This window comes from Triplophysa dalaica, chromosome 13 (genome assembly GCF_015846415.1).
Source record: "Triplophysa dalaica isolate WHDGS20190420 chromosome 13, ASM1584641v1, whole genome shotgun sequence".
In the NCBI taxonomy this organism is placed as follows: domain Eukaryota; kingdom Metazoa; phylum Chordata; class Actinopteri; order Cypriniformes; family Nemacheilidae; genus Triplophysa; species Triplophysa dalaica.
The window spans coordinates 19,108,134-19,135,257 of record NC_079554.1 but is presented as its reverse complement, the minus strand read 5'-3'; the positions used below and the strand labels follow the sequence as shown (position 1 = coordinate 19,135,257).

General features: G+C 38.2%; 1 protein-coding gene across 3 annotated transcripts in view; it reads right to left on the bottom strand.

Moving 5' to 3' along the window:
• Positions 1 to 27,124, bottom strand: part of fam184ab (family with sequence similarity 184 member Ab) — an 85,329-nt gene that overhangs the window by 49,999 nt on the left and 8,206 nt on the right. For all 3 annotated transcript variants that reach the window (XM_056764350.1, XM_056764349.1, XM_056764352.1), the window contains exons 2-6: positions 7,906 to 8,337; positions 6,683 to 7,105; positions 4,099 to 4,234; positions 2,321 to 2,502; positions 235 to 420 (exon numbers count right to left, since the gene is read on the bottom strand). In XM_056764350.1, coding sequence (XP_056620328.1) covers positions 235 to 420; positions 2,321 to 2,502; positions 4,099 to 4,234; positions 6,683 to 7,105; positions 7,906 to 8,337 — 1,359 coding nt within the window. The remainder of the gene's footprint in view (positions 1 to 234; positions 421 to 2,320; positions 2,503 to 4,098; positions 4,235 to 6,682; positions 7,106 to 7,905; positions 8,338 to 27,124) is intronic.

Genomic DNA, 27,124 nt, shown 5'->3' with positions numbered 1-27,124 from the left:
TTTCTCAAAATATCTTCTTTTGTTTTCCACAGAAGTAAGATTCATTAAAGCTTTGAATGACATGACATCCTTCACCGGCTTTCATAATACTCCTTGTTCTTTTTAGAGCTGCTCTTCAGATTGAACGTAGTGAGTGAAGCGCAGTCATTCTCAACTGAACAGTGCTGCGAGCACTTTAAAAGATGCTTGTGAACATGGGCTGACAGCATGTGTGTGACGACCGATCTCACTTACGGACAGCAGTCTGTTCTTCTCTTTCTCCGCGGTGCTCTGGGTGTTCTCCAAAGCCACCCGGTGTTTCCGTGCAAGCTCTTCCAGCGCCCGGCTGTGGGTGTCCTTAAAGTGACCCGTGTCCTCGTCATATTTGGCACGGAGGTTCATCAGCTCCTTCTCATAGTTCTGTTTTTCCTCTCGAAGAGACTGTTGGGAAGCACAAAAAAGATAAATATCTAGTAGAAGTCGACTGCAATATAAGGAATATTGTGCCATGACTGCACGAGGATATGCCTAGCAAGCCTCCTCACAGTCTAATAGAGCATTTATGAAAACTAAGCTGCAAAAAACGAGCAATATTCACGTTCATGCGCACATTTAGCAAAATAAGATTCACAAAACAGGCACTAACATAACTGTGATATTTATAATGATTAATTTCATGTTAATACTACACATATAATAATATTATTATAGATAACTCCGAATCTGGTTGACACTCCATAGAGACTGTTTCTCAGGACGTACATGCCTGGCGCAAAGTTAATTTCTAGTTTGTGTTTGGTTATGATACAACAACTGTATATTTAAATTATATCAATATTAATTTAAGTTAATATTCAATTGTATATATATAGTACTCAACAGTTACTGTTTCTTTGCGGATGTCTACCGGGAGTTAAGTTTGGGCCACGTAACGTTTGTTTATATCGAAACTAAAACTGCTAACCACTAAAACCGTATCGCAGGTTTTGGTTTTGGACCCCGTTTCTTCTTTTAAGCTACAAGGTCAAACTGCCTCCCTACACCTGTATTTTGAGTCAGATTTACTGTCCAGAAATAGACGATAGAAAAAATAAGAAGTACAAATGAATTTGACTGTTAGCATTCAGATGCCACACTAAAATAGATATCGCAATTAAACTCTTAACGTAAATTACTATGGCCACAACAACTGTGAACTGAAAATCTAACAATGTGATATATATACTAAATACTAAATGTGGAAACCCGTCGAAAACGGATAATATTAATATTATTTACCCCTAATATTTTACATCGAGAGTGCAAACCAGCCGCCCGCAATGGATTTCAGTTCTCATTTATAAGAGCAGCAGAAGCGTCGGCATAGCAGATTTCTCAACAATGCTTTCCGGCTCTATTTATTGAGCGTTGCCACAGTAACATCTAACTCAAGGCTACTTTGCTAACAAACGTCTCAACTGTGATGTGGGCGAAAGAGAGACCGAGAGAAAGCTAAATGTAAGACATCTTTAAAAGAAGTTTTCTCCCGGGCATAGCAACGGAGCCACATAACTCGACACAAAAAATGGTTTTACGATAGTTAAAGTGCAGTTTTAGTATGTTTTTTTGGCACACCGATGACCATTTCTATAACCGCGCGCGGTGGTTATACTATGATCACATTCCAGCTATTTTTTTTACAAATAGGCTTTTTTTCAAGTTTGCAAAAGTCGGTTTCTAAAACTGCTGAGAGGAATATTTTGAGAGCAAAAAACAAGACTTTTTCTGTTTATTGGGAACTCTCAGCGCATTAATAATGAAACAAAACCTAAATACAACAGGACAGCCAAAATGCCTGCTGAAACAGATGTATTTATGAAAACCCCACGTGAAATAAATAGCCATGCCATTCTTGCAAAAAAAATATTAACGTCAGAATAAAAAGTACAATTCCTCCTCAGATCTAAGCAACTGTCCAAAAGGGGTCATATTTTCTGAGCTCTTGAGCATCCTTCGGCAAAGACCGTGGGTCTTTTGAATTAAATTTGTGGGGGGCTACATTTTGTTCTGATAATGGCCAGTGGAACACCTAGCGTTTAACACGAGAGATGGGCTTGAATATGCTTAAATCAGAGGAACAGATGCCTTAGCTATTAAAGGGATACTTCACCCAAAAACGAAAATAACACTTTTTAGGAGAACACACCCCAACTCAAGACCCCATTCTGCAAAATATACTGCAGTGTAGTGTATATTCTGCCGGTCTGTCATTTCTTTCAGCTCAACACTTGTTTTGTTTTGCCTCCATTGGAATGAAAAGCTCTGCGTGCAGGTGCACAGTTTGGTAAAATCGCATCCCTACCTTCTCTAGAGAGACGAGCTGCTGTCTCTGTCTGTCATCCAGCGTCTGGCATTTATTTTGCAAAGACCCTCGTTCCTCTTCCAGACGTAATACTTTATCTTTCAGTCGGGATTTTTCGGATTCAAGATCTCGTATGACGGCCTCATGGGTCATCTGAGTGGCCTGCAGGCTACCGATCTGACCTGAACAATAGTCGCAAGAGACAAAAATCTTGGTTTTTGAGATGTCAAACATGATTTTCCAAAAATCGCTTTATAATCCTTATAAGATTTCATTTAAAAACAAGGTATGACATGTTTAAAGGCATTCATTTCCAAACTTTTTACACACAAAGTTCTACACACTTAAAAAAAAAACATTTTTACAAAAAAAGGTTTTTCCCATAGCATGTTTTGCAAAAAAGCCATGATGCATAAGCAAGTTTTTATTAATCATACATAATAAGACATTAATTAATTATATCTTAATAGAAAATTATAAAAAAATGAAAATGCAGAAAATTACCTGTACGGTAAGAACTAAAAAAGTTGTGTCCACAGCATGAGAATATTAGGTTTATAACTAGAAAAATATAACGGAAACCTATTAACCTTTTAACCATTTAAAAGGTACTGGCAGATATGTAAATATATTTGTGTGTGTTCAAGAGTCTTTAAAAAAGTCATGGTCTAAAATTCATCCACTTTCTCTTCATTTTTATTAAACATGAATATTCTATCACTCATTGTTTTGTCATTTGAGAACCTCTAGTAGAACATCCATTTGTTTATTTTATTTTACTCTATTTAAATTGCAAAATATAATGCACTCAGACAAATCGAGACGCGTTACAGTAATTTTAATTTCAGCAGAAAAAGCAATAAAATACATGCATAATTCATTCCGATGTCAAAATGATGTTCTGTCCATGTTAGAGAACACAATTATCTTTATTATGATATATTTTGTGTTTGCGAAATATATGTTTGATAAACAAAATTAACTGGCATGATGTTTCAGTGGTTTCATGAGAACGATCCATTTTTTTTTCCAGTTTTTGGTACCCTGATATCTGATCAAGAGGAATTCATGACTTTTAATCGCCTACCCGTCAAACAAAAACGTTCCACAATACCAACATACAGTAATATCGCATCCCATATTTCCTCCACATTCCCACCCCTAATCTTTAATTCATTACTGTAGTTTCTGATGTAATTCCTTGCGCTTCTGTTATTTCACCCAGATAAAAGAGAAGAACTGTGTTTGGCATTTAGGTGTCAAGGGCCCAGCTGGGTTCTGCCCCCCTCAGGGAACATTCCAGAATCTGGGTGATGAGCACAGACACACATCTGCTGTTGCCGGGATACCAGGAGGAGATCTGTCACTCACAAACGTCTCTGTCAACACGAATGGTTTCTGAAACTAGAACCAGCCAATTTAACTCATATATCTAGTTAACCTTTACCTAACAGCGCTGCATGAGCTTAACGGGCAGTTTTTCATCTCTTTATTTCTAAATATCAAAAGTCTTCACAGCCAATCAAAAAGAGCAACTTGGGCATTCTGCTTTAAACAAAACTAAAGAACAAAGGTTGCACGTGTTTCAAAAGACACTGAACATTAAAGATGATCAAAACGCTATACTTTCACATTTCAATCCGCGTTGCTATGACGACAGATACACTGCACGTTAATGCTGCACACACCGGTAATGGATTAGTAGCTTTTGCAGAAGGTAAAACATGAATTAAGAAATTCATGTTCAGAGGTTATGGAAAGGTTTGGAGATATCTTACTGGCTTTCAGGAGGATCTCAGTTGCCTGCTGTTGGACTCGGTCTCTGGAAGCCTCCAGCTCACACTCAGCCTCTCTTTGCCGGATCTCCACGATCTCTGTGTTCTTGGTCACCTCCTCTAACTGTTTATGCTGCTCCTGCACACCAAAAGATACACATTTATTGTTTAGTAAGAACATCTTACTGACTTTCAATTCATTCATATCAGGCTAATGTTATTTTCTATTCTTTATCTCTACCTTTAAACTTAATCCTCACACATACCTGTTTACTAGGATGATTTAGTGGATTTATAGGCCGTCTCGGATTTGTGTTATGTTACACTTTATTTAAGTGCTTTCCTTTGTCTACCTTTCCCTTTCTTTGTCGCTTTTCCATTTTCATTCCACTCAACGTCTTCTCATTCATTCTCCTCATTAATTGTGCATGCACGCGTTATATTTCTCTCTCTCTTTCACCTCCGATATCTATTTATCTATAAAGAGCTTTTCACCGTTGCCAGCATGCATTCTCCCTTAATTCTTATGAGTGCATGATTCAAATGAGTTAAGAGGCTCTATGCATGCATGCATGACCTGTAATATGGGAGACTTAAAGCAGAGTAAATAAAACTTAAAGCAAAAAAGTATATACAATTTCATAATTTTATTTAACTACTATATTCAAAATATTAAAGAGTAAGTAACATTAGATCATGAAAATGACAGTTCATGCAGTCAAGTCCGAAAGTGAAGGAATAACGAAGATATTGGCTTGTAAAAGAGGGAGTCGACTCTGAATCACGCAAACAGGACGTGACCTAGTCCGAGTTTCTAATCGCCTCGTATCTACGTAACTAGAAATGTTTTTTGCTGGGACTGGCGCGAAAAATGGGCGCTAGACGCTCCTCCCCCAAACACTGGCGCTCTTTTGTGATTCGTGTGCACCATGTCTAGAACCTGTGTTCTATGTTGTGATATTTAAACTTCTAAGGAAACAATGACTACAAAACCCCAGGGATGATGATAGACGTTCCGTTTGCGGCACATGCTGAATGCGTTTGACCAACCACAACAGACTACACCATCTGACCAATCACATGACACTAGGGTAGCGGATAGGAGGGGATTAGACGGATGAATCGCGGTACGAATCATTTGAGAGTCAGCTATGTACATAAACCTTTTGTTGGACACTCCATAAACCAAAGTAGGACCTTACAAATCATACTTACTCTTTAATGAAATTACGATAAAACTGAAAAAAAAAACACAATCTGGTAATCTTCAAACAGCCCAGTGACCTTCAAGGTTGTTCAGAACAGATTTTGTAAGTGTTTGCTTAGCTACTTTGCATAATTCCTGAATCGGGCTCTAAAAGGATGCAGATAGCGTGTGCTAATAATGCTATTAGTGGACACAATTCAATCCTAATGAATTCACTCCGGTGTATTACATAAGGATGTCGACAGTCTTCAGTCATTACGTTCTTTACGGCAGCACTGAGTGTTAAAAATGCACTAAGGCATTTAATATTCATGAAATAATGCACATTGAGTTTCAAGGTTTATGAGGGAGAAGTAAACAGCCAAAGTGTTCACAAGAGGAGAAAAAACTATGCAGCAAGTTCATGTTTTCATCTATGCATCCGTCGATACATCCATGCATCCATCCGTCCATCCAAGTGGCTTTTGATTTGGCCGTGTCTGATTTGCAACACTGCGCTTGCAGACTGACCCCAGATATTTAGGAAAACATATCAACGATTATTTGCCACCTCTTGACTCCCCCCCACAATAAAATCTCCATGTGATGTGACACGGGCACTAGAAACATCTTCCACCTGAGCGGGTCAACATTTGATCAGCGTGTTTAACAAAAACTGACTAGTAAAGACCCCGGGGAAGCAGATCGGTATGAGCTGGAGTCTGAAAATGTCAAAGTGGCTCAAGATCGATTCCATTAAAGATCTGCTCCGAGTGTGTGTGTTGAGCTCAAGGTACAAACCCAGCACTTTCCTATTAAACAAGCATTAATCTGTCATAAAAGAGAGAAGTTACAATATGCGCTATTCGTTTAGCCACGATTTTTTCCTTTGAACTAGCAAATCATAAATCAAGCTTGTATCTTTATGATTACACTCATAAATAACACTCGGTAGTGTCCTACATTTCGATGCCGTGGTCCTATCATTTTTCTTTCTTTCTCTCTCGCTTTCATTCTTTCTTTCTTTCTTTCTTTCTTTCTTTCTTTCTTTCTTTTTCTCTTTCTTTCTCTCTTTCTTTCCCTCTTTCTTTCTCTCCCAGAATGTGAACCACTATGCTTTAATTTCTTTCTATGTGCCTTTTGATCCTCAAAGAGCTGAAAGGCCTGATGTGTTCAGGACAAAACCAAAATCCTAAATTTGTTTCAACATGTGTTTACAAATGTGCTTTTGGTGCCACATGTGAACTTTTTGAAGTCAACACGAAAGGATTTAAGACCCGTTTTACTACTACAATGTGTCACACGTTGTCTTCTGAGCGTTCAGCACCAATCCCACAGCATAACACTGTACAAAATAAAATAATTTACATCTTTATGTGAATATGCACCAGCGGCATTTACCTTAATGCTATTCTCTGCTGTGATGAGCGAGGCCTGCAGTTTATGCGATTTCTCTCTGCTCTCTCTGGCCTCGTCCTGCACACGCTTCAGCTCGCTGCGCAACTTTCCCAGTGTCTTTTGCAGCGCCGCTTCCTGTGCCTGAAACTCCTTCCTCAGCTCCGCCTCCGTCTTCTTCCAGGCCAGCAGGTTCTCGGCGGTCATCTGTTGAGTGCGCTTCATGGCCTCCAGTTCGCGTTCGTAGAAAGCCTGGGCTTTATTGAGCTTGGCCTCGTACTCCTCCACCAGACGCTTCTTGTCCTGTTTCAGTTCCTCCACCCTCTCGCTCAGTGAGTCCACCTCGGCTTTATGAAGCTGTCCCAGCTTCTCCTGGTCTTTGCTGTAGTGGGCATTCTGGCTTTGGTGTGAACGAAGAAGTTCTTGGATCTGCAAAAGCCAAGATTATTTATTCGTTTTTGTTTGCACAATACTATTTTTTCCTGATACAAACCTCATGATATCGCTTGACAAGCGCAGTTTCATTCAGTATATCAATGTATTTTGTTTTGAAAATGCGAGATGATTCATCGATATTTTTGGTGCGTTTTCTTGGAAGAGAAAGACTGTATGTTTTTAAATGTAGAAACTGAGAGGAACAACATTGTAGTTGTAGTTTGGAGAACTGTGTTTGGCAGCATCTGCCAAATACTAAAATGTTTTACTGCACATTTGAGGAGTACAGGGGTGTCACAGCATACTGATACCACTAATAACCGTGATATTAAAAACCACAATACCTTGTAAAGATTCACTTTGGTTACTTACAAACTCTTTTTCTACTTCTGTGCATTTCTATTTTTATTCATGATCAAATAAAAGACAAAACACAAACAAAATGAAAGAGTGACAGATTGATAAAACAATTTTACGGGTAGCATCATTATTTAAAAAAATATATTGTGACAATATCGCCATTGTGATTCCTTATAGCCGCGATAACCATGAAAATAAAATTTTATATGATGTTAGACCTAATAAGAGTGTTTTTAGAGGTAGATAAAAACAATAAATAATGCTTATAGGCTACAAATCATTAAATTCATTTTTTTATCAGTGTAGCCTAGAGGTCAAATATCTGACCCTGCCAAATTTGATGGTTTCAACAGCACAAATTTAATATACAAGAGTCATACAACCTACAAATGAATAATTATTAAGTTCATTATCATGGTTTAAGATCCACAGACCTCTTGTCGATGGGCAGAACGCAGCTCCTCCAGAGCCTGTCGTTTCTCTTGTTCACACTGCGCTTGCAATTGTCCGAAAGAGCGCAGCTTCTCCTCGAAAGAGCGCCGCATTTCCTCCACCTCACGCGACATGGTGACTACGCGCTGCGTGTGCTGCGCCTCCGTACACAGCTGCATGTCCTCTACCCGCTGACGGTACGTCTCAAACTCTGTCAGCGCCTGCTTCTTCATTCGATCGTGAAGTTCCATGGACTCCTCCAGGGACTGAATGCGACGCTTCAGGTCCATCTCGTCGCTGATTTTGCTTTTGTACTGCATGATCTTCTCCCGCGTATCTGACAGGATCTGCTGCACCTCCTCCTCGTGGGCCTCCTTCAAGGTTTGGATAGCTGCTTCGTGCTCGTCGTTCTTGGTGTTGAGGGCGTAGATCACCTAGAGGTCAGAGAAGATGGAGAATTGTGAGATCGACTTTGAAAAGCGGTCAAACTATGCTACGTCAAAGAGATTATTTAAAATTGAAAATACACATCTAAGGAAAGGGACCCATGTTTCCTCAGTGAGTTTAACTTACTTCATTGATTTAAAGCTTGAAAAACGTTGTGCAAGACAAGCACTATTAAGTAAATAGTATTTTGCTGATACAGGGCATTTGTGCTTAATGCATTATATATGTAAAGCCACACAGGGGAGGGACAAACATAAGCTAGCTTTGATGTTCAGGCTTTTAGATTTCCGTCCAGTGCAAATATGGAAAAAGTGATAACTACAAGCTTTTTCTATAGTATAATTCCTGGAAATTAGTTTCACATAACAGAATGAAAATTCAGACAAAATATAAACATCTGTATTTTAAATTAACATTATGTTGTAGTCAAGAGCCAGATTATACATTAGACAACACATGAGTTTGTCTCATGGCAACAATGGCAAGTTCGTGGGTTCGATCCCAGGGGATTGCACATACTTAGAATCAAATGTATAGGATAATGTAATGTAAGTTGCTTTGGATAAAAGCATCTGCAAAATGCATAAATGTAAATTTCAATTTCAACAATGTTAAAGGTGTTCCTGTAACTTAACCGGATAAACATGACACCATCTGCTTTAAGGTTATGGGTTTGATGCACAGGAAACACAGACTGATGAAATCAATTCCAAATTGCACTGTAAGTTACACTTCAAGAAAATATAAAATTAAACAAAATTAAGAAATGAATCTGTATTTAAAGGCGGGATAACATGCTATGTCATGCATCCTGACTTCTTTACACTGTTGAAAGTACTGGCTTCTCATGTTTAACATGGTTAACTGTTAAAAAACAAGTTGGACGTAGTACTTCTGTCCTTGATACACTCCCCCAGAACTCAACTTGTTTCAGAAAGTTTTTTTAAAGTCCTATTCCTTTTATTGGCCTATTCTCCCGGAAAAGCACGACAAGGCGTTTGCCCACGTGCCAACCGACGAGCGAGACCCGCTTAACATCAAGATCGTCTGCGCTGTGGGCTTGCAGCTTGTTACTATTGCGATAGTGAAGTTTAGGTGTGTCTGTCTGTTCATGCCATTTCAGTGATGGATGTTATATAAACGGTGGATATAAGGCTGGGTTTGGTGATCGTTTGAAAAGCGGTCCCAGTACTAAAAGATGTAGGACATGAACAGCACGCAGTACTCAAACTAAGTCCAATGTTTTTTTTTTTTGGCAAACGGGGTGTACGTGCATGATGTAAAAAACACAAAGGGATTAATGCGATGATGTGTTGTGTGCTCGTGCCGTGTTGTAGTTCCGTCCCACTGCCTGCCTCCAACAGCTCATGTTTTTCCAGAAATAATTGTACATCTGTATCTCCCCTTTATAAATTGGATACTACATATATTTGAAAACTATATACTTTTTCAAAGATACAGCGTATCCAATACTACTGCATAGGCTCTCAAGATTCATATGAGATTGGCAGAAGCTGAGTGTGTTACCTCACCTTTAAAGGGATGGTACACCGAGCAGTTAACTTTTACTGTGAGTGAATGCACATACAGAGATTAAAACTCTTATTAAGTAACAGATTATTGTGATGAGGATTCTTATTCTCTCTTATTGTTAACAGAAAACCCCCAAAATAAATACAATCTGTAATTAAATTCCAAAAGGGAAAGAAAGTTAGAGAGATTGAGCGACACAGGGGTGAGAAAACAATAACAAAACATTAATTTTTTGACAAACTATCCCATTATCGCATTTTATCTTGCATTGTTTTGTCCATGCTGATAGGCCCATTTAATTTTCACCACGTACAATATTATACAATATTATAGTTTGTTGAATATAGTTGTTTCAGTCAGCACTTTCGCTGCTGTTGAAAACCACCAGTCCAAAAAATTTAATTATCTGACAAAAACATTTTTTTATTCCACTAACGTGTTCGCTAATCCACTGTTTTTGTTTAAGAAGCTTATCGCAAACAGTCAAATACAGGCAGAAACACCAGAGAACGTTCTCAAACAAGCTTCAATTTTTAATTCCCTCCGTTTCCAAAGAGAGAACATGAAAGTCTCCAGCAATGGGTCTGAGATTGCCTTAATGGAAAAAAGCTCTACAACTTTAGATCAGACGTTTTATTATTATTTATTATACAATAAAACCACAAAACACTTTTTGAATTAAAAAAACAACAACACATAAACAGCTCTCATAGCTCTGGAACAAAAACTATTCGCACTGTTTATTATTGGGACACAAATTGACCTTCGGCTCCAATCCTCACGCTTTGTGTGTCTTCCATTTCATTTCCATAATTGTCTAGACATCTAATTAGGTGAGAGCCGGCCCGGCCACCTGAGTACGACACAATAGAGTTATCTGCAGGACTGTAAAAACTGGGACTCTAACTGTGTTCCCACCAAATGCAAATGAAGCGTCCAGCGCGAGTGATTTACATGTTAAGTCAACGCAAAGACGCGATAGGACATCCACGTTTAACCACTCAGAGCTTAATTTGGTAGTGACGCGATTATGACGTAGCGATTGGTGGCAGAAATCCGAAACAAGCCCCTCCCATGACGTGAATTTGCGTCTGTAGTGAATTTCATGCGGGAATGAAGCAAATTCTGTAAACTCAAAATGTTCAAGCGTCCAATTACGCACGAATAGCGCGATTTATTAACGCAAGTTGTGTATGGAGGGAATGCTCTATAGACACATGTGCTACACATGTGCCAGATCTCCTCCAGGATCAACCACGGAGCACATTATCACATGACTCCCCAGTTCTCTTTCATCACACTGTTCACACGACAGAAACTACAATGATAAGAGCAACTGTGGAGAAGAAAAATGTAGGTAACTTAACTAGACTGTGTTTGCTCTCTATCATTCAATGTATCTCTATTCCCGGAGCCCAACCCGAGCGATGTGTAAAGGGGTGTCTAATCTGTTGTGGATCACCTTAAGTGCATGAACATCTTTACAATCTGTTTAAACAGCCCTCAAGCTCTTGTCTCCACTTATCGGTACCAAAACATTAATTCCAATGTGATCCTAACACAAGAGTTTTGTGTCTCCCGGTTCTATTATCTTGCCAACTTTGGCTTATTCTTCAAGAAGCCACATTCACACCCTCAGCATGCATCTGGAAGAACTCTTCATGGTACGACGTGTGAAGAATAACGCTAGCAATCTACCCGTGCAGTATCTACAGAGGGAGGAAAAAACACTCATGCAAGGCTGCTGGCGAAATGGAAGATGCTGTTGAAGAGCACATAGAAATTCAGGAGGCAGACTGCCAGCCTTCATTTTATACCCAGGATGTTAAACACTCACCCTGATGTGCACTGACTGATGGTCAGAAAAATACTTCTGGACCAGTCTACCCATTTCCATAGCAAGTGGAGTACAATTTTGGCTGTTATGTAACGGAGTCTGGTCATATTTCTCAGGATGTTTTTCAGTGCAATCTTGTACAATACTAACAGTGACACATGCTGTGAATAAATGCTACAGTCAACATGTTTGTGTCCAAACAAACTACTAGGCAATACTGTGATGCTATGTTTTTCTGACAGCAGGACTCTTAAAAACGCTGGCAGAAAAGTTGTGCATATGATACCTTGTTTTGACCCGAATCTGAGGCACATATATACACAATCCCAGAATGCACTGCAGTGACAAAAAATAGGTAGCACTGTAAAAACTAATCATTTTCTAGGGACGTGTATTTACGTTTCCACAAACGATTCATTTGTATAACAATGCAGAGAAGGGTTAAGATCACTTTAAAGGGGTCATATGGCGCGAATATGTGTTTTTCTGTGTCTTTGGTGTGTTATGAGTTGCTCATGCATGTATTAGACACATAAAGTTGCAAAAATTGAAGTGTCGGAACAAAAGATGCATTCTATATAAAAGCGAATGCTCACCCAGACCTGCCTGAAACGCCTCGTGTAACCACACCCCACAAATCTGAGTCAGTTCGTTCTATGATTTGACTAAGATCGCCCAAATGTATAGGCAAGTAAGGTTTGTGTACCTGTCAGTACAATTGCTTTGGAAGATGATGTACCAAATATGGTAACATTTCTGTCACACGTTTGCAGTATTCCACCAATCACTACGCAATGGTAAACTGGCCAATCACAGCACAGCTCGCTTCTCAGAGCAATGAGCTTTTTAAAAAATCTGCGCGTTTCAGAGAGGCGGGGCAAAGAGGAGATACAAATTACAACGTTTTTTAACCTTAAATCCTGTATACACATTGTATTAAAACATTTGATAATATTTGTTTAAGCCACGTCATATTACCCAAGTAAGGCATTTTTGCCCCAGCTAATCAATGATAAAACATTGACAGTCAAACAATAATTTACACTGTAACTTAAAAGGATAGTTCTTTTAAAAATTATATAATAGAAATAAAAAATAAAATAAAAATTCTGTCATCATTTATTCACTTTCATGTCAATGAAACCTGTGCATGACATGTGGTTTTGTGGAAAGAATGGAAGGCAATGGGGGTCAGTGTTATTTGCTTACTATCGTTCTTCAAAATATATTTTTTTGTGTTCTGAGGAAAAGTCATATCGGTTTGAAAATACATGAAAGTGGTAATTTTGGGGTAAAGTATACCTTTAATGTGAAAGAGCCTTTACTGGAGTACAGAAAAGTAATGACATGACACAATTTTTTACCAAAATAAAATTATTATCCAGAAGAATCATTAAAGAAACCACACTTATGAAAATAAATCATGGTGTTAACCATAGCAACCATAGTATTTATATTAAAATCACAACAATCCCAAATTAACTAATATGGTTTTACCGCAATAACCATGGTTTAACTTTTGTATCTGTAGTAAAACTGGTCATAGAAATGGCAATTAATCTGCCAAAAAACATGGTTTCTACACTTTAACTATAATTCAACTGAAGGGCGAAATAAAATGTGGATCACTTCGAAGGACCTATTTCTGTCTTAGACTTGTATTATAGGATGCTTAGACCATCGATAGTAAACGTTGCAGAAATAAACAATAGAAATGGGAGGGGTTCTATAGTTTTTTCAGCAGGGAACCAATCACAGCTAAAATAATGTGTCCTGAATGTGTCCATTTGGCAGTCAATGAGATTTCTGCCCACTCAGAACTGGAATATGCCAAAATCCACCGACTCCAAAAATACTGGGTAGTTTTTATCACGTAGTACGGTTCAAGATTCATTACAACTGTTCTACCATCAGTCAATAAGACCAAGACCGTGATAATGATAATTACTGCCATTTGCAGTGGCGTGGAGAGAACACCATATTGTTCAGCGTGTAAAGAATGTCTGTGAATTGGTCCAGATCACCTCAGAGCGACAGAGGGGCTTATTGTTTAGCGTCAATCAGTCAGTTTCACAAGCTGTGCCTCTATAAAAGATTAAAACAGCGCTATGCTCTCCTCAGTCCTCACTGTTATCAACAGCTTTCTAGCTCTGGCGTACTACATAGGAATCGCCTAAAAAAAATCCCTTTTATATTCACAGTTGATTCTGTTCTCTCTGGCACATGGGTCCAACGATATCAGTTTATAGTTTGCATACTTATGAATATGCATTGAGTTAGGAAATAAGTTCTAATGAATTTGAGGGATAATTAGTGTAATGATATGGATGGGAAAAGCACAGCACACCTTAAATGAGAAGTAATTAAACGAGCTGAAGAAGAACGACCTGGCATGGAAACTTGGATAAGAACAACTTGGTGCTGAAGACTTTCTTCTATTCTGTTTATTAATCATAATTTAAGGCTCAAACTGAGTCTTGCTGCTTACATTTTCTGGGATACAAGGGTCTGCTGGCTCCATGAAACCTGGAGGTTATGCCTTGTTTGGTTGAGCAGGTTTTTCCTAATACAAAGCTGGTTGTCGCTAAAGTGATCAACTTTCTTATATGCAGAACACAAAAGAAGATATTTTAGAGAAAGTTGGTCACTGAAGCCATTCACTTCTATTGTCTAGACACAAACCCATGCAAATGATTGGGTACCGCCGATGTTTGGTTAACAACATTCTTCAAAATATCTTCTTTTGTGTTCGGCACAAGTGATACAGGTATGATGATAGAATTTTTATTTTTGGATGAACTATGCCTTTAACAGTGTCATAATATTATGAATTGACACAGTTTCTGATGCTCTACAATACTAATTTTGGTTTCCGTTATGTATAAAGCAGAAAAGATAAGCATCAGCCATGAAGCTTTGGATAAAGGCGTGTGCTAAATGACTAAATCTAATCTAAAATGAAGCTGCGGTGGTCTTAAGCATGCCATTATGATGTCACCCAGACATTTTGATGTCACACATTTATACATAGATGTAAAAATACAGAGACCAGCCAAAGTGTCTATAATAAATCACTCAACAAACTCTGTGAATGAATGCAAGTTATAGTAAACGAACTGTGTCAACACTTCACGCTGTAATGACAGAAGGAGAAACGTAGCAGATGTTGGACCGTATATGAATCGGAGACACAAGGTGTTAATAACACCAGAAGTGATGAACTTCTGCAGTGTAGTGATGCTCTCATAAAATTTTTAACTTTTGCTTTTAAAAAACATGAACACTTTATAAAATATTCTGAAACGTTCAATGAATTTATGTCTATTAAGAGAATCTTCATGTTTGGTCATTTGAAAATCTTTCTAGTCAAATGAAATGAATATTCTATCATACTGATACAATGACTACTTATGAAAAGCTAATACTGATACATTTCCTAAAAAAAATCAGGCCTGAAACACAACAACAAAAAAACACTGTACATGTGAAAGGCAATCAATGACACATGATTTATACAACAATACCCACAGAGCAACCAGGCATTTCTGGAGGTTGAAGAAAGTGAGAAAATGTGAAACTTGAAAACAGCAGATGGCCAAAATGTCAGCCAGACATCATGGAAGAAGTGCAAAAATGATTCTCTGATGCTGCACATCTACTTTAGGTTCACTGGAAGGATATCCTTTGTGCATATATACTGGAGATGGTTGTCAGATTTAAAATACCTCTTCTTTGATTGGGTTGGGGTGCATTGACTTCTGTGCACTGAAAAGTGACAAAAATGAGGTGTGCTATGATCGGCCAGTTAACCAATGCGTAGTGATTGGTCGAAAACTGCAAGCGTGTGACGGAAATGTAACGCCTCTTACCATATTGGAACATCAGGTTCCAAAGCAATTGCAATTTACATTTCGCGTGTTTTCCAGCTGCGCTGGTATCGAGATGAAAAATCTAAATTTTTTCAGAAAGGCGCAAGCACACCTCAGGTCATGTGACAAGAATCAGAGCCAATATAGTCCAGCTCAATGAAAATGGAGAAAAAGTTGATCACAGCATAACTAAACCTAGTATCAGAGATATTGTAACGTATTTTCGGTGCATATAATCCATATAATCTTTGTTTTTACCTCCTCGTCTCAATGGCTATCACGACCATCGTTGCTTAGCGACAACAGACACCAGGAGACTGCAAAGTCCATGCGCTTTGGGGAAAACAAGAAGAACGCATTGCAGCTCGCGTTTTCCGCGTGGTTTTTGAAGCAAAATGTGAATCGAGCCTTCCTTGCGTATACATTTGGGTGGTCTTAGTCAAATCCCACGTAGATTTGTGGGGTGTGGTTACATGAGGCGTTTCAGACAGGTCTGGGTGAGCATTCACTTTTATATAGAATGCATCTTTTGTTCCGACACTTTAATTTTAGCAATTTAACGTGTCTAAGACATCCATGGGCAACTTATAACACACCAGACACAGAAAAACACGTGTTCATGCCATATGACTCCTTTAATGTTACAAGCTCAACAAATTATTTCACAATATTATAATCCTTGTGCATGTTCACTGTACATACTGACCTCTTGTTAACAATACCACTCTATCAATATCGTTCCTGCACAGAAAGTTCTAGCCGTACCGTGCGTATTAAACACAGACAGTGTTCAAACAGAGGATTTCTAAACATCTTCGAATGTGCCAACATTGTGAAGTCCGGCTCTCAAGCACAAGTGTTTGTTTTATCGGACACTTCCAAATTTACATTTTCAGCCTTCACGGATCCTTTCTACAGGAATAAAGTTTACAGCCAAATAAACTTCTATATCTCCCGGCTAGTCTAAACTTTCATAGTCTGGTTCGATTTTTGCCAAAGTCAGAACAGGCAAATCTAATGAAGTGCTACAAACTTTTTCCAAAGTTGCTTTCTTTCGCATGCACACGACGCACATTTGAGCTTGATTTTTAACGTATATGAACAAAAACCTTTAAGAACACAGAGCCAATACCCACCCTTTAAAATAACCCTTGCTTTATCGGTTTCTTTTATTCATTCCAGGTGAGTCAATGTGTGCTTTGAAATAACAAATGCCTTTGTTGTGCTTGAAGAAAATAGGTGGGTCACTCCCTTAGTTCCCAAGCTGTTATCTGCAGTCTGTCTGCAAAACATCTAATTTGGTTCATGCTCCTCCGGAGGACAAAAGAAGACCGAGATGGTGTTTAGACAGGGTGACAGCACCTGTTCAATGCCCTGGAACGATTGCAACACAAGGCAACTTTAGATGAGATCTAATATAGGCACCTAGGGTTGTCTGCTTTGTTCTAAATATCCAAGACATTTTTCACCACGAAAAGAAACCCACAAGCCATTGCTTTCTAAAAGCAAGTCAAGCATAACCATACGGCAAGACAAAGATGGTATATCTGCCCTAAAATGAATCAGCTTCATAATAACCCACGTACCGACCACCGGGGAGTTGAATACCTCTCCAGTGTCCAAACTCTAAACCTCCTGTGGAGAAATGAGCCATCATCTTGCTCGGTTTACTCATAACCGCCTTACGTATCTTGCACACTTCTCCAACAGGAATCTGGACACCACCGGGCATTACGCAATATCGTACAGCCGACGACAAACCACTAGAGAAGCAAGATTACTGCACTAATTAGTCTGCGTTCGCAGCTCTGAAAAAGTACCACCTGCTTTCTGAAGAAGAGTAGAAAAAGTCAACACGCTGTAAGAAAAAGTGCTTCTGAAACTTTCCAGTGTCAAATGAGGGCGTAAGAAAAATAGCTCGGACTGTCAGTGTGGTCAGGACTTTGATTGGCAGTAAAAAGAATAAAAAGAAGGCAATGAGAATGTTTTGGAGGGGAACTTAAACCTCCAGGAGACATTTTAAAACTAAAATCCACATCTACATCTCATAGAAAAAGGCATAGTGAAGGGGCTCAAAACACAGGCGTACATTTGACGTGTCAGAATCATGTGGTAATGACCAATAAGTCTTCAAGGAATAATTCACCCAAAAATGAAAACGTTATCATCATTTGCTCACCCTCCAGTTGTTACAAACCTGTATACATTTCTTTGTTGTGCTGAACACAAATGAAGATTTTAACCTAGCTGGTTTGGGTCACCATTGACTCCCATCGTAGGACAAAAGACATCTAAGGTTAAAATTGTTTTCCATAACCTAAAAGCAATAAACACACACGCACAAATCCCGTCCGAGGTTGTCATAAATTCACGCATGAACGGGTTAATCTATCTGGACAATCAGCCTAGTCTGTAGGTTCCAGTTCCTATTACTCTCTACAAGTCCCTTGTCTCACTTCATATGGACCCAAGGCATTACTCCATCCTCTACAGATCTACATCACATGATCCGCAGGGATGTCCACCTCGACCGGTCTGAATGTTTGACAGACTGGATGTTATTCGAATCCTCCAGTGGCTTCAACCATCCTGCCAATCCGCTTTGGGAGGGAGCTCGGGGCGATACAAGTGATCGCCTGTAAATCCTGGTTCAATCCTATCAACAGGTGGCGGTTTGTGAAGCTACAAGACAGCGTGTCAGAGAAAGTGTTCGGAAGCCCCGAGGTACCCCGGGGAATGGCTCACAACACAACCGCGCTGTGCCGAAATCAGGCTGAACTATATGACAAGACTCATCTCATTGTGTGGAAAAATCTGTTTTGAGTGTGCTGTCTTGTAGCTCAACACATGCAAGCACATGGAAATTTGAATGTTATATTTATTCAACCTCATGTCATTCAAAACCTTTATATGACTCTTTCTTCTGTGGAACACAGAAGAAGATGTTTTGAGAAATGTCTTCGTGTTGTTGTGTCATTTGGGGCCAATGTTGTTTGGTTTACAGCATTATTCAAAATATGATCTCTTGTGTTCTGTAGAAGAAAGAAATGCATACAGGCTTGATGGTGAGCTAAATATCCCCCAATAAATGAGCTGCTTTTGATAAAAGTGCCCGCACCAACATAAATATAGACGTATTGACCTGTTTTCATGATCGTGTTCCCCTTTCCCTGCCAGCGAAGCAAAATCAGTTCTTCTAAGCACTCAAAGACATCAGAAAAGCCACATTTAGTACCATGCTCACTTCGAGCTCGCTGGAGAAAATAACAGGGAACAGAATGTTGGCCAAATTGGAGTCTATAATGAACAGTGTGGTGTATTGGAGGTGCTTAATCCATGGGTTTTATTCCAGTATGGTGATCAAAAAAACACTACTGAGGATTCCTCTCGCCCGGTGCCAACAGGCTGAATCGCAATCTGTCCACCTGCACATTCCTGGCAGGGACCCCGGTAAAAAGTAATGACGCTGAACAAGGTCGCTTTCTTCCAATCGACTGACCCAAAATGCTGTCATACCTTTAGGCCTGCAGGTAACGTTATCAAATTGCGGATGGCACTTTTATGTGCGTAAAACTTCTCCATTGCTTCTGAATTATTTATCACGAGATCAATAAAGCACTTATCCATCTCAAAGACGAATAACAGGACAGCTTTAGCTCTCCAGAGGAGGAAAACTTTGTATCCGGAAATGTTTGCGGAGAGACCACCTGACAAACCGTCCGGAAAATAAAGACACATATTTTCTCCGGTGCCTTCCACGGCACAGAACAATCTCAAATGCAGGAGGTATGAAGGCCAGGTCCCAAAACAGAGCAACAGGTGCATCGACAGTCCAGAGCATCTGTTTGCTGCGGCTCTTTCTCTAAACTCCCTGGAAGCACCAATGACTGAACCTCATTACAGAGTCCTGCAATGACACAGGCTAAAAAAAACACAGAATTACAATTAAGAAAGTGAACTAGCGGGGGAAAAAGCACAACGTTTTTAGCTGGGTTGACAATTGTGCATTACACATAGAACACTGTGTTATGGTTTCAATGGTCGCTGTGGACTCTGAGTATTGAATTTTAGTCTGAAAAGAATTAAAAAGTACAGAGACGATTCTGAGCCACGGTGTGTTTATAACTTTATATACTAACAAAATTAAGGGTGAAAATGATGGTGGGTTTGTGACTTGCTATCTCTCTACAGAAAGGCAGAAAAGGCGGATCATAAAAGGAGAAATACATTAATTCTGCACGTTACAGTATATAAGAAATGTTTCAACAGCAATTTCAAGCAACACCTCATTAGTCAGAGAAATGAAATAATCAGATCAGATTTTTCACCTTTGCGCAAAATAAGAGATTCTCAATAGAAGTTGCCAGTGGTTACTATAGCAACAATTGACTGTTCAAGTATTTTCTGTTATGCTGAATCCTGAATTAAACATTAATAAAATACATTTACTAGCAAAAATATGTATTGTTTAACATGTTATTATTATTATCATGTTTTTATTATGTTAGCTGTATTTATTTAAGCTGTTATTACTTCCAATTCCAAACAACCCAACAGCAGTTTGATTGATATTGATTGAAATGCACAGTTAAAATATATAACTTAAGAAAAATGTAAAATCAGAGTTTAATTCATATTTTGAATTTTTGTACATGTCTTTGCGTTTATGTTAACTGTGTAAAATGATTTTCAATTATGTTGTGTTTTTGCCTTCTTTTTCTCCTATATAGGCCTATCACTATTTTCAATTTATTATCTTAATCTCTCTTTAGCTTTGGTTTAGTTTTTATTCTTTCCCAGTCAATCATTTTACTGCCTCAACTTGAACTTAATTCAGTTTTTTGCAAAAATATTATCTTCTTGGTTCAAATTGATCAAATAAGATTCCGGCGTATACTTTATTAAATCTCAATAAGCAGAAATGTTTTAATAGTTTAGTTAACTTTACAATAATCATCCTGCTGGTCTCATTCTTCACTTTATCATAGATTTGTACTCTACAACGACATCACAAAAAAAAACTTAAAATAGTTCATGTTTGACTAACTGTGTTTAAGGTAACAAAAATAAAAAGCGTCTGGGATCATACATGCGGGTACCAAAATCCATGCTTTCACAAATTCAGGGAGAAATAACATAAAACAGGTCAGGAATTTAACAGGAGAAATACCAAAAAAGCTGGCCAGCGGAAGATGGGTGTGAAAAACGGGAGATTGTGAGAAAACAGGAGTGGTGACAGGTTTAGTTAAATTACAAGTGGAACCCTGCAAATTAGGCTAAAATATACATGACAGAAAGTTCAAACAGCGTTCCTTATATTCTAACAAAATGTCGTATAATCCAATCTTACTAAAGAGATAAATCATTACTTATTAATACTTCGCCTAATTATTTTTTTAAATCGGTTCAAACTTACCCTGCAAAACCAAGTTCAACTCCCAAGTCAACACAATGAAGAGATTTTTAAATCAGAAACCTCATGACATATAAAAAGTCACCCGTTCCCCTCCCGATGTGAATAATCGCTCAGCGCTGACAGCAAACCCACTCAAAACCAAAACTTCAACCATTCGCAATAAGTCAAGCAGAGTCAATCCCTTCAGGAATCATCGAACGACTCCGTCACATGTAGAAGTCATGTGACCACACTCGGTCACCATGGCAACTACATGATCATAGTCTTTGAAAAGATTCAGGATACTGGGCTGAAAGCAGGGATGATTTGCGTTCCTTATAGAGGGTGCCATTGAGACAACAGTTCCAAAGAAAGAGTCAAGAGCGTCTGGGCTGGCTGCTGGGGATGCTTTGACTGAACTAAGATCAGAGACGGCAATCTTCTTCTGGTGGTTTGCTCAGACCTGTTATTTATAAAGCACAGAGCTAATGATCCGCCTCACAGAGACAGGGTTCGTCTTTGATGTGAACCTCTTTGTTCCGGGTTAAAACCTACTTTCCTCTGTGTATCCTGCTTTGAAAGACTCTGCTCGGATGGGCAAAGATGTGACTGAGAGAAAATGTACCTTGGGAGAAAAATGTTGTTTAAAGCTCCAAATGGCAGTGCACTTTATGACATTACAATGAGCATAATGAACTAAACTTTTTGTGTTAACTTTGAGCTAACCTCTTCTCTTGTTCAAAAGTGGACAAAGATCTGCTTTTACCAATCTCGAAGAAATTGCAGAGAATGCACATCTTCCGAAAGCACCTAGCAAAACCACAACCATAAAAAAGACACCGATAAGCGACCTATATTCTCCTTCATTTTATATTTTTGAGTTCTGCAAGAACTTCTAGGTTGTAGGTTATCAAATGTCAGAGGTGTAAAGAGTACCTGAAAACCACACTTGAGTAAAAGAACAGATACCTCGGAGTGAAAATACTCCGTTACAAGTCACAAAATAAAGTTAAAAGTCTACTTTAACAGTACTTGAGGACTTTACTCGTACTGAATGTAGATTCAAAGCAGCACAAGTCCTCAACACTTCATCAAATCGAACACCTCAAAATTGCAACAAATCAAGGTCGACACCATTGCCTACGTCTATTACAAACACCCAAGTCTCAGTTAAAATTATGCGCTCATAAGAAAACAAATATCCTTCAAAACAGGGTCTCTTCAGTTAAACGGATAAATAAAATAATGTTAAGTAAAACAACATAAGTCAAAGCCTTTTTGCACTGGACATTCTGGTTCTGGCCTCATCGCATGCGCTCTTCCACATAAAACACCAGCGATGTCAACTACCTGATAATGAATAAAGAAGCCATGTTGACAAGTTTCAGTTAGTAAGGGAAAAATTCACAAGATATAGTAACTTCAATGCCCTGTAAATGGCAATACTGCTTCTTCTGTAGCAGAAATAAACTGCTGCAAAAAAAGTTAGGTGACATCCAAAATGTACACTGCAAAAAGTGACATTCTTACTAAGTGTCTTTGTCTTGTTTTATAGTACAAATATATAAACATTCTTAAATCAAAATACAATTACTTGACAAGAAAAGTGACCTAAAACATTTGGTCTTTTTTAATGAAAAATAATATAAGAATTAAGTAAGTTTACGGTAAAAACAAGCAAAAGATCTGTCCATGGGGTGAGAAAAATAAACTTGAATTAGGTACTTGAGAAAATGGTCAAAATATAAAAATGAAAGTTTATTTTTCTCAACCCGTGGACAGATTTCTTTGCTTGTTTTTAACATAAACTCACTTAATTCTTACATTTGTTTTTATAAAACAAGACGAAAACTACCGACATCAAGAATCAAATCGTGCTTTTGTCAGGTTCTTCCCAAAAGAAAGACTACCGCTTACCAAAAACGTCCAAATCATTTCATTAGGAAATAGGCCTGTTGTCAACACAGACAGAAAATGGCACTTGTCAGGCCCTTTCATGTTGGCTCTAATAAGGGACTAGATGGAGGAATAAATATTTCTAATGCGTTCAAAGTTCAGCACTCAGTTAAATGGATTTTGCCTGTCAGGGAAGAGAACATAGCTGTCTGAAAGCACGCTGAACTCTGTGAACTACAGATGAAAGACAACAAGCCAAGCAGACAAATGACAGAGACTGTATATTCCCTATATTGGAAAAAAACGACTTAAGCTCATGTAATATAAGAGACATCCAGAATATGACAGGCAAGTTAGTTTTTGCTCCGTTAGACTGTAATTGCCACATGTGATGAAAAATTAGGAAATTTGCACATTTTGTTTTCTTTCTGATTGGCTGTTAGCTCGGAGATGAAAAGCAAGTTATCGTGACAACTAGCCACAGCCGTCTCAGCTAGAGAATAAAGTTGGGTACCGCACGGATCCAGCACGTCTCATTCCTCCAGTGTAATTTTCCTCTCTTTTTCTTTTCTTTACATACAGTAAAGAGCTGTGATTGCGTTAATGTAATTTTGCGGCCGATAATTGCTTGTTTGCTTAATTCAGATCAAACGCACATTATACATAATGCAGCTGTTACTTAATGCAATGATTTAATGTTTCTCTGAGAATTCTCCTCGGTGATGCAAAACATAAGGTATGAAAACTGTCATCATAGAGTCAGCAATGATGCTTCACAGTGGGATATCTTGAATGAATAAAGCTTTCCATAACTATAAGAATGTTTATATTAATGCAATGTTTTTGGTTACCGAGGTCCTGTGGCAACACAAAACAAGGTATCAGGACATGCTACTGTATATAAATCACTGTCACAACTCATTTTCTACCTCATAGATATATATATACTGTAATATAATGATACTGAAGAGATATTTTCTTCCCAAGGCCCCTGCATTTTGCTATTATAACTACGCACAAAATATATTGTTGTATTTTAAATAAGCATTGTTTCATTCTTTTGTCCACAGCTCTGTCAAATAGCCAATCTAATTCTGGGTCACGACCTACCCGTTGAAAACCCCTGCATTACAGCACCAAAACACAAAAAGACGAAGGTGTGTGTGTACATTTATGTGAGGAGCTATGGGGAATGAGGTCACATGACTCACAACACTCAGCAGTGCGCCGTATTCTCTGCAGGATAAAGCTCACCACTCACTCGTATGGCGAACAGGTCTGCAGTAAGCCTGCCAAACCTATAACAAGTAAATGACATAAAGTGTCTAAAAAACTAAAGTGTTTAAAATTTAGTGGCATCTAGTGGCAGGTTTGCAAATTGCAAGCAACGGCTCCCTTTCGAAGCACTACGGTGGCTGACACAGAACTAAGATGTCATCACGTTTTCACTTCTTTGCCGAAGGAGATAATGTATGGAAACGTGCTCTTTATAAAGCTCTTAAGACATGGTTTTGTAAATTGTATTGCATTTCTGTCAATAGCTTTTCCAAAAAACACAGATTTAAAACCTCGCTGGGACAATTGTTTTTATGAGTGGTCGAACCACCTCTCTGAGTCCAATGAGAAAGATATACTATGGAGACGCTTAAAGCAAATTGTTTACATATAGGAAAAAATTTAAATTTAGATTACAGAAATGCAGAGACAATAAAAAAACTGAAGTCAATCGTGAAAGGCAACCATTAGGTTGCCCAAGCGAAATATGTAGAAAACTTGACGGACTGGATACGTAGCAAAAAAACATTAACCAACAAGAAAGTTCCTAAATTGAAAGGATGAATTAAATTGAAATATCACACGTTTTTCTACACAAGCATTTGCATTAATGCTTTAACAAAAATATAAGCTTCACATAGTATGTGCAGTGTGAGCATCTGTGTACATCTGTTGAACTCCAGGTATTTCTTGAAAAAATCACATTTGGCAGGTTTGTGATGTCACCGATTCATCACAAAGCAAGGTGTAGTTTGTTGATGCATGGGGGTGTGGCCTCAACAAGGCATAGATGATAATTGACCCCTGTTGACAGCTAGCCAAATTTTGTTCAAGATAAAATCACGCTTCAGGCACAGAATTTGGTGTAAGAATCGCTGGAGGAAAGACAGAGGATAAGTTTATATCTGCCTATGCTCTAAAACCCAACACAAACATCACTTTCTAAACGAGTGATATGCGCCTGCAAAAAGAACGAACAAAGAGAAATCATCCTTTGAGATTCATGTGGGCTACACCGGAGTTCTCTGTATTTCTTCACATCAACAATCTCTTGCTGCGGGCTCTGACGGAGGAAAGCATTATTCAGCATCACATCAAGAGGATTCGGCAACAAATGCCAAACCTGAAGGTGGAATGCCCATCGAATACCGTGTCTAACTTGAGTTGCTAAATCCGGAAAGAATCCACCGGGATGAAAACTGGAGCTGGAAAAAGTGCCAAGATGCAATTAAGTAGAAGGTAGGAGGGATAACGTGGTTTGAGATCTGGGCTAGTAACTCGAAGAGTGTACGATTGAATCCTACATGCTAAAAGTCGTTGAGCTTCTAACCAAAAGAATTTAACACATCTAATGAGATGTTACTGTATCAACATTCTTATTGGTTTTAAAACAAGATCCCAATCAACCAATAAAAAATTGTTGTATTCTTGTAGTATTCTTGTTGTCGAGTAGTCGTTTGATTACGTGACTTAATTTAAGGGCCTGCAATATCACAATTTGACCGCTACGGCACTGTAGCGCTAAAGAGTAATGCAGCCTTCCCGAATGCTATCGCAGTAGAAGGACACGCGAGAATTATGGCGGAGTACAAACGAATGCAAACAAATAAAGTGTGGGAAACCTTTGACAACTTGAAAACAAAAAAATGGGGTTGTGTGCAATGCATAAAGCCGAACTTTCTTTCACGACAGCACAACCTGCATGCTGGACCATTTAAAAAGGAACCATCGCGGAGAAGGAGAGAGGTGGACTGTTCTACATCTAGAGCTAACTAACTCTGTTACTCTGTTCTTTCATTGGACATATTGTTTGTCCAAATATTCCTTAAAGAAAATGTTCAGTGAGCCATTAAAGTTTGGTTAAAATGTAAAAAAAACTCTGGCGTAGGCTAGCAACTTTTTGTTTAAAAAGGCTGGCGGGGAAAGAGTTAAACTGAACTGTTGTCATAGAAATGCTGCCTAATGCTTCTGTCAAAAGATTTGTTTACATTAAAAAAAAGGTCTGTAATGTACCTGATTCATTTATTTTTATTTAAATGTTTGTAGAGAGTATTTGTGTGATTCGAGTTGGACAGAATCAGCAAACTTATTGGTTCAAGTTCATTAAAACAAATTTCAAAAGCTGAATAGATTTTATTCATTACGTAAATTATCTATAACTCAATGTTTTAACTAGTTGCAAAAGCTGAATAATCATTAAAAACGTACTGATTACTCATTGAAATAATAGCAGATTAGTCGATTAATCGGTATAATAATCGTTAGATTAATCGACTATCAAAATAATTGTTGTTTGCAGCCCTACCCACAAACCTCCTGAGAGAACAACAATCCATGTCTTCGTTTTTTTCTTGATATCTACTCAAACAAAGTATCCTGAAAGGCACTGCTAGTTGTTTTGTATAAAAGAATACATTTACAAAATGACAAACAAACTGAGAAGCAAATTATCATGAGATATCAAGTCATTTTTTAAATGAGGTTTATGCAAAAAAGAAAGGAAAAATATTGGTGTTTTGCATTTGAAAAAGTGTATTGAACTGTTTTTCTTGTTTTAAACTTCACAAAATGTCTAGTAACAGTCAAAAGTTTGGAAAGCTTTACAAAAATGCTTTATAAAAAATATCAAGGTGCATGTTCAAATGTTTGAAATTACTTTTGTAGTCAAAAATATAATTGTACTAGCATATCAAACTGTCTTCATTAGAAAACAAAAATTGTATTTAATTTGATCATTTTTTAAAAATGGATGAGCAAATAATGAAGAAAAACCTGACAATGAGAGTCCCAAATAAAAAACTTCCCAAGGTAAGACCTCAAGAAGCTGATTTATAAAATGCCAAGATACCAATTATGCAAATTACTTCGAAAACGCTAAAATGTAAAATAGTTTGGATTTGTTTTAGATGATTTTAGTCACAACATAATTCCCACAGTTACAACTTTCTGACTTCATAGATTTGATGAGT